Consider the following 8,996-nt stretch of genomic DNA (forward strand, 5'->3'; position numbering starts at 1 on the left):
ATGGCAATCAATACGGGAGCAACTGTATCAATGGATACCTGAGACAATGTACAATCAGAACCTAAGGCATCTGCCATTACAACCATTGGATGTTATCCTAAGGATACACAGAGAAGAGGTCATACCGCTAAAAGGAAATATTACGGTGAAACCGGAGGTTAATGATCAAACAGCAGATTTGCCTCTCCACGTTGTTCAGGAAAACCTTCCGGCTTTATTTGGTAGAGCATGGTTGAGAAAGATAAAACTCAGCTGACAGTAGCAAGCTCAGGAAAAGTATACAAAAGTATTTGACAACTCACTGGGCTCAATGACAGGAGTTGAAGTCCAACTCAAAATTAAGCCAACCAGTACACCAAAATGTTTCAAAGCCAGAACTGTACCATACGTCATCAAGGCAAAAGTCAAAGAAGGACTAGAAAGAGCAGTCCAAACAGGAGTCATTGAATCATTTACTACCAGTGATTGGGCTGCACCAATAGCAGCTGTGTTGAAACATGATGGTTCAGTAAAGACATGTGGAGATTTTAGAACCACAATTAACCCAGTAGTGTGTGCAGAATCACTGCTGCTGATTGAAGACTTATTTCTGGACTTTCTGGAGGTGAAAATTCAGTAAAACAGATCTATTACAGGTGTATTTACAGATGAAGGTGGCTGAAGAATCACAACCATTGCTCACAATCGTGACGTGTAAAGATCTTTGTCGTTGCCAGAGACTTGCGTGATAACCTCGGCACCTGCTCGTTTTCAGAGATCCATGGATCAGATTCCGAGTGGGCTAACTGGTGTACAATGTTATCTAGGTGACAACCTCAACTCTCGAAGAACTTGGAAGCTACTCTGGAGCTACCACAATCCTCGAGCATAATAGGAGTAGTGTGACTTTTCAAGACATCCATCAACTATCTGGGTCATGTCATTGACAAAGATGGCTTGCATAAAGAACCAAAGGAGATGACTGAAATCTTAGAAGAACCACACCCTCAAAATGTGACCCAACTGAGGCCATTTTTGAGATCATTACGGTAAATTCATCCCAAATTTAGCAACGATATTGAAGTCATTACACATTACACATACCAAACAGGTAAGACACTCGACTGAAGAGTGTGACAGTGGATAGAAGGAGCTAAAAGAAGTCAGAGCCATTGGCCCACTAATAATAATAATCTTTTTATTGTCATAAGTAGGCTTATATTAACACTGCAATGAAGTTACTGTGAAAAGCCCCTAGTTGCCAATTTCCGGCACCTGTTCGGGTACACAGAGAAATAATTCAGGCTTCTTAGCTGGTACGGGAATTGAACCCACGCTGCTGGCCTTGTTCTGCATCACAAACCAGCTGTCTAGCCCACTAAGCTAAACTACAATCCCAAGCTGGTATTACAACTTGCTTGTGATGCATCACCCTATTGGGTTGGCATAGTTGTCTCGCACATGATGATCTCAGGTGCGGAATAGCCATTCGATTCATGAACTCTTACTAGCCCAGAAACTAATTCAGTTTGTCTCGATAAAGAAGCTTTGTGCATCATATTTGGTGTATGAAGGTTTCATCACTATCTTTATGGAGATCATTTTACAGATCACTGAGCCTTGATGACAATCTTTGGGCCATATAAAGCTATGCAGCTTTAGCAGCTAGTCGGTTGCAGAGATGGTCTTTGATATTATCGGCACACGGTTATCATATCCAGGATCGTAAATCAGAGCAACATGCAAATGCAGATGCTTTGTCGAGATTCCTGTTACAAGTCTAGCAAGAGCCTGAAGAAAATGTTGTCAACATCCAATATTGTTTGCATGTGCATTATATACCTGTGACTTCATCGACAGTACAGTGATATACAAGAATTGATCCAGTGATGGAGAAGATTATGGAAAAGACCCTAAAGGTACGATGACAGACATAAAAATCATAAAAATCCAGATCTCGAACCCTACATCATGAGAAGACTTGAGCTGACAATCCAGAGTGGAGTTTTATGGGCAGCACGGTAGCACAGTTGCTTCATAGCTCCAGGGTCCCAGTTTTGATTCCCGGTTGGGTTACTGTCTGTGTGGAGTCGCACGTTCTCCTTGTGTCTGCGTGGGTTTCCTCCGGGTGCTCCGGATTCCTCTCACAGCCCAAAGATGTGCAGGTTAGGTGGATTGGCCATGATAAATTGCCCTTAGGTTAGGTGGGGTTACTGGCTTACGGGGATAGGGTGGAGGTGTGGGCTAAAGTGGGGTGCTGTTTCCAAGAACTGCTGCAGACTCGATGGGCTGAGTGGCCTCCTTCTGCACTGTAAATTCTATGATTCTATGGCGACACAGGGAATCATAGAATCCCTACAGTGCAGGGGGAGGCCATTTGTCTCATCGAGTCTGCACCGACGCTTTGAATGAGCACACCCTGGACACTAAGGGGCAATTTCGCAGAGTAAATCCACCTAACCAGCACATCTTTTGGACTGTGGGAGGAAACCGGAGCACACGGAGGAAACTCAGGCAGCCACGGATAGCATGTGTAAACTCCACACAGACAGTGACCCAAGACTGGAATTGAACCTGGGGCCCTGGCTCTGTGAGACACGCAGTTATTTTTGGAGGCTGGGACTAGATGCTCAAATTGAAGACAAAGTGGGGCAGTGTCAGTCCTGTAGTAAACTAAGAAACACTTCACTGCTGCAACCTTTACGTCTGTGGGAATGGCCGACACTGCCATGGCACAGAATACACTGAGGTGATGCTGGTCCAGTTGGGGGACACATGTTTCTGGTGATTGTTGATGCACACTTGAAATGGCCGGAATTTGTGATAATGAAATCCATGACAACTGAACAAACGATTGAAAAGTTAAATGAAACAGTCACAAGATTTGGCAGATCGAAAGTGACAGTGGAACTCAGTTTACTTCCAAGGAATTCGAAGACTAATTAAATGGGAATGGTATGCAACACACCAAGTCAGCTCCATACCATCCTGCAATAAATGGATTGGCCGAGCATTTCTTTTAGTCTCTCCAACATGCAATCAAAGCTCCAAAGATGTGGAGATGCCGGCGTTGGACTGGGGTGAGCACAGTAAGAAGTCTTACAACACCAGGTTAAAGTCCAACAGGTTTGTTTCAAACACGAGCTTTCGGAGCACGGCTCCTTCTTCAGGTGAATGGAAAGGCTTGTTCCAGAAATGTTTATATAGACACAGTCAGAGATGCCCCGGAATGCGAGCACCTGCAGGCAATCAAATCATCAAAGATGCAGAGAGAGAGGTAACTCCAGGTTAAAGAGGTGTGAATTGTCCCAAGCCAGTTCAGTCGGTAGGCCTCTGCAAGTCCAGGCTTGTTGGTGGGGGCCGAATGTAATGCGACATGAATCCACTGGAGGCAGGAGTTCCGTCACCACACCGATATTTATTTACAATAACGATATTACAGGAGCAGCTACAAACAGTGCTGCTAGCAGTCCAGTCAACTCAAGACTGGCTCACAAAGCCTACACAGGTGATTATATGGGCCCCCTCAATGAGCTATCATTGAGGGAGCTCATACTCCAATTGGCCAACCAATAAAGCCGATTGGAGTTCATTACAGCCATTTTAAATTGCTCCTTAGTTTCGAAAAGCTTAGTTGGGGATAGGTGGATGGCGTGGGCCTAGGTAGAGGGCTCTTTCAGAGGATCAGTGCAGACTAGATGGTCCCATTGGCCACCTCTGCACTGTAGGGATTCTATGATCTCTGAACAACAATAAACTAAAAGAGCGAAAGTAACAACCAGTAAACCAACCCCCTCCCTACCCATTGACTGTCCCATTGCTCCCCTCGCCCTCGCCCCCGCCCCCTCCGCAGCTCTGTCTGATCCGACACCCCAAATAAAGCCACTGAAGGACAGGGCTCCAGATCAATGTTTACGGTCACCAATATGGTGCAGAAAAACCCGCAAACTGGGGACAGGATCAGAATATGTGCATGTCATTAACGGCCCCTCTCAAACAGCGCTAACATCTATCCTCAACTCCCACAAAGAAACAACTCATTCTGGCCTTTGTATGCTTCACCCAATGTCTATGTCTATGCATTTAAATTGTGTATTTATCGCATGTCCTTTGTTTTTTCATGCATCGAACATCTGCCTGTACACAGATTAATACATTTCACTGTACCTCGGTACATGTGACAATAAATCTAAAACTAATCTAGGGTGTGCCCTAAACACTACCTTGAACTGGATCAGTCTCCTCCAGGATGATGTGATGTTCACCCTGAGAAGGGTCTCACTCCACTCCTCCTTCTCCAATGCAGGCCGCAGCTCCTCCTCCACTTGGCCTTCACCCCCTCAACGGAGACAAGAGCCTTCCCCAAAATCCGTCCATATAAGCCAGACATCCTGTCCTCTTCTGACCCTGCACAGGATAGAATCCTCTCCAGTAAGAAAAGTAATTTCTTCCAATTAAGGGGAATTTAGCATGGCCAATCCACCTAACCTGCACATCCACGCAGACACGGGGAGAATGTGCAAACTCCACATGGGCAGTGACCCGGGGCCGGGATCGAACCGGGTCCTCAGTGCCGTAAGCAGCAGTGCTAACAACCGGGCTACCCTGTTGCCCACCTTTGGGGTACAGACTCAATGTGAAGAAGAGTGAGGTGTTTCTGGTGAGCCGTCAGGGAGAGGAAGGAAACCTGGACAAACTGCCATTCTGGCTGATCGAGCTTCAGATATTTGGGAATACAGATGGCTGATAACTGGGCTTTGCTGAACAAGTTGCATTTTCCAACCTAGTAGAAAGGGTGAAGGGTGATCTGAGGAAGTGGGTGTTCTCCCGCTATCATTGGCAGGGCACGTTCAAACTGTGAAAACGAAACGCCCTCTCAGCAACAACAACAACAAGGGAAACCCCCTCAGCAACAACAACAAGGGAAACCCCCTCAGCAACAACAACAAGGGAAACCCCCTCAGCAACAACAACAAGGGAAACCCCCTCAGCAACAACATCAAGGGAAACCCCCTCAGGAACAACAACAACAAGGGAAACCCCCTCAGCAACAACAACAAGGGAAACCCCCTCAGCAACAACAACAACAAGGGAAACCCCCTCAGCAACAACAAAAACAAGGGAAACCCCCTCAGCAACAACAACAACAAGGGAAACCCCCTCAGCAACAACAACAAGGGAAACCCCCTCAGCAACAACAACATCAAGGGAAACCCCCTCAGCAACAACAACAACTGAAACCCCCTCAGCAACAACAACAAGGGAAACCCCCTCAGTAACAACAACAAGGGAAACCCCCTCAGCAACAACAACAAGGGAAACCCCCTCAGCAACAACAACAAGTGAAACCCCCTCAGCAACAACAACAACTGGAACCCCCTCAGCAACAACAACAAGGGAAACCCCCTCAGCAACAACAACAACAAGGGAAACCCCCTCAGCAACAACAACAAGGGAAACCCCCTCAGCAACAACAAGTGAAACCCCCTCAGCAACAACAACAAGGGAAACCCCCTCAGCAACAACAACAACAAGGGAAACCCCCTCAGCAACAACAACAACTGGAACCCCCTCAGCAACAACAACAAGGGAAACCCCCTCAGCAACAACAACAAGGGAAACCCCCTCAGCAACAACAACAACAAGGGAAACACCCTCAGCAACAACAACAACAAGGGAAACCCCCTCAGCAACAACAAGGGAAACCCCCTCAGCAACAACAACAACTGAAACCCCCTCAGCAACAACAACAAGGGAAACCCCCTCAGCAACAACAAGGGAAACCCCCTCAGCAACAACAACAAGGGAAACCCCCTCAGCAACAACAACAACAAGGGAAACACCCTCAGCAACAACAACAAGAAGGGAAACCCCCTCAGCAACAACAACAAGGGAAACCCCCTCAGCAACAACAACAACAACAACTGAAACCCCCTCAGCAGCGACAACAACAACTGAAACCCCCTCAGCAACAACAACAACAAGGGAACCCCCTCAGCAACAACAACAACAAGGGAAACCCCCTCAGCAAAAACAACAAGGGAAACCCCCTCAGCAACAACAACAACAAGATAAACCCCCTCAGCAACAACAACAACAAGGGAAACCCCCTCAGCAACAACAACAAGGGAAACCCCCTCAGCAACAACAACTGAAACCCCCTCAGCAACAACAACAAGGGAAACCCCCTCAGCAACAACAACAAGGGAAACCCACTCAGCAACAACAACAACTGAAACCCCCTCAGCAACAACAACAACAAGGGAAACCCCCTCAGCAACAACAACAAGGGAAACCCCCTCAGCAACAACAACAACTGAAACCCCCTCAGCAACAACAACAACAAGGGAAACCCCCTCAGCAACAACAACAAGGGAAACCCCCTCAGCAACAACAACAAGGGAAACCCCCTCAGCAACAACAACTGAAACCCCCTCAGCAACAACAACAACTGAAACCCCCTCAGCAACAACAACAAGGGAAACCCCCTCAGCAACAACAACAAGGGAAACCCCCTCAGCAACAACAACTGAAACCCCCTCAGCAACAACAACAACTGAAACCCCCTCAGTAACAACAACAAGGGAAACCCCTTCAGCAACAACAAGTGAAACCCCCTCAGCAACAACAACAAGGGAAACCCCCTCAGCAACAACAAGTGAAACCCCCTCAGCAACAACAACAAGGGAAACCCCCTCAGCAACAACAACAACAAGGGAAACCCCCTCAGCAACAACAACTGAAACCGCCTCAGCAACAACAACAAGGGAAACCCCCTCAGCAACAACAAGTGAAACCCCCTCAGCAACAACAACAAGGGAAACCCCCTCAGCAACAACAACAACAAGGGAAACCCCCTCAGCAACAACAACAACTGAAACCCCCTCAGCAACAACAACAACTGAAACACCCTCAGCAACAACAACAACTGAAACCCCCTCAGCAACAACAACAAGTGAAACCCCCTCAGCAACAACAACAAGTGAAACCCCCTCAGCAACAACAACAACTGAAACCCCCTCAGCAACAACAACAACTGGAACCCCCTCAGCAACAACAACAAGGGAAACCCCCTCAGCAACAACAACAACTGAAACCCCCTCAGCAACAACAGCAAGGGAAACCACCTCAGCAACAACAACAAGGGAAACCCCCTCAGCAACAACAACAACAAGGGAAACCCCCTCAGCAACAACAACAACAAGGGAAACCCCCTCAGCAACAACAACAAGGGTAACCCCCTCAGCAACAACAACAACAAGGGAAACCCCCTCAGCAACAACAACAACAAGGGAAACCCCCTCAGCAACAAAAACAACAAGGGAAACCCCCTCAGCAACAACAACAAGGGAAACCCCCTCAGCAACAACAACAACAAGATAAACCCCCTCAGCAACAACAACAACAAGGGAAACCCCCTCAACAACAACAACAAGGGAAACCCCCTCAGCAACAACAACTGAAACCCCCTCAGCAACAACAACAAGGGAAACCCCCTCAGCAACAACAACAAGGGAAACCCCCTCAGCAACAACAACAACTGAAACCCCCTCAGCAACAACAACAAGGGAAACCCCCTCAGCAACAACAACAAGGGAAACCCCCTCAGCAACAACAACAACTGAAACCCCCTCAGCAACAACAACAACAAGGGAAACCCCCTCAGCAACAACAACAAGGGAAACCCCCTCAGCAACAACAACAAGGGAAACCCCCTCAGCAACAACAACTGAAACCCCCTCAGCAACAACAACAACTGAAACCCCCTCAGCAACAACAACAAGGGAAACCCCCTCAGCAACAACAACAAGGGAAACCCCCTCAGCAACAACAACTGAAACCCCCTCAGCAACAACAACAACTGAAACCCCCTCAGTAACAACAACAAGGGAAACCCCTTCAGCAACAACAAGTGAAACCCCCTCAGCAACAACAACAAGGGAAACCCCCTCAGCAACAACAAGTGAAACCCCCTCAGCAACAACAACAAGGGAAACCCCCTCAGCAACAACAACAACAAGGGAAACCCCCTCAGCAACAACAACAACTGAAACCCCCTCAGCAACAACAACAAGGGAAACCCCCTCAGCAACAACAAGTGAAACCCCCTCAGCAACAACAACAAGGGAAACCCCCTCAGCAACAACAACAACAAGGGAAACCCCCTCAGCAACAACAACAACTGGAACCCCCTCAGCAACAACAACAACTGAAACCCCCTCAGCAACAACAACAAGGGAAACCCCCTCAGCAACAACAACAACAAGGGAAACCCCCTCAGCAACAACAACAACAAGGGAAACCCCCTCAGCAACAACAACAACAAGTGAAACCCCCTCAGCAACAACAACAACAAGGGAAACCCCCTCAGCAACAACAACAACAATGGAAACCCCCTCAGCAACAACAACAACTGAAACCCCCTCAGCAACAACAACAACTGGAAACCCTCAGCAACAACAACAACTGAAACCCCCTCAGCAACAACAACAAGAGAAACCCCCTCAGCAACAACAACAACAAGGGAAACCCCCTCAGCAACAACAACAACAACAAGGAAAACCCCCTCAGCAACAACAACAACAACTGAAACCCCCTCAGCAACAACAACAAGGGAAACCCCCTCAGCAACAACAACAAGGGAAACCCCCTCAGCAACAACAACAACAAGGGAAACCCCCTCAGCAACAACAACAACAAGGGAAACCCCCTCAGCAACAACAACAACAACAAGGGAAACCCCCTCAGCAACAACAACAACAAGGGAAACCCGCTCAGCAACAACAACAACAACAAGGGAAACCCCCTCAGCAACAACAACAACAAGGGAAACCCACTCAGCAACAACAACAACTGAAACCCCCTCAGCAACAACAACAACAAGGGAAACCCCCTCAGCAACAACAACAAGGGAAACCCCCTCAGCAACAACAACATCAAGGGAAACCCCCTCAGCAACAACAACAACAAGGGAAACCCCCTCAACAACAACAACAAGGGAAACCCCCTCAGCAACA

The 8,996-nt window shown here is 47.7% G+C and overlaps 1 protein-coding gene across 1 annotated transcript; it reads left to right on the plus strand.

Moving 5' to 3' along the window:
• Positions 1 to 310: 310 nt before the first annotated feature.
• On the plus strand, positions 311 to 8,696 carry LOC119963655 (cell wall protein DAN4-like; the record flags this gene model as incomplete). The annotated part of the gene is given in 4 exon segments (XM_038792976.1): positions 311 to 615; positions 1,050 to 1,090; positions 7,856 to 8,421; positions 8,424 to 8,696. Coding segments are annotated over 4 exon segments (1,185 nt in total), but the record flags the coding sequence as incomplete, so codon positions are not given.
• Positions 8,697 to 8,996: the final 300 nt, after the last annotated feature.

The sequence above is a fragment of the Scyliorhinus canicula genome, chromosome 3 (genome assembly GCF_902713615.1).
Source record: "Scyliorhinus canicula chromosome 3, sScyCan1.1, whole genome shotgun sequence".
Taxonomy (NCBI): Eukaryota; Metazoa; Chordata; class Chondrichthyes; order Carcharhiniformes; family Scyliorhinidae; genus Scyliorhinus; species Scyliorhinus canicula.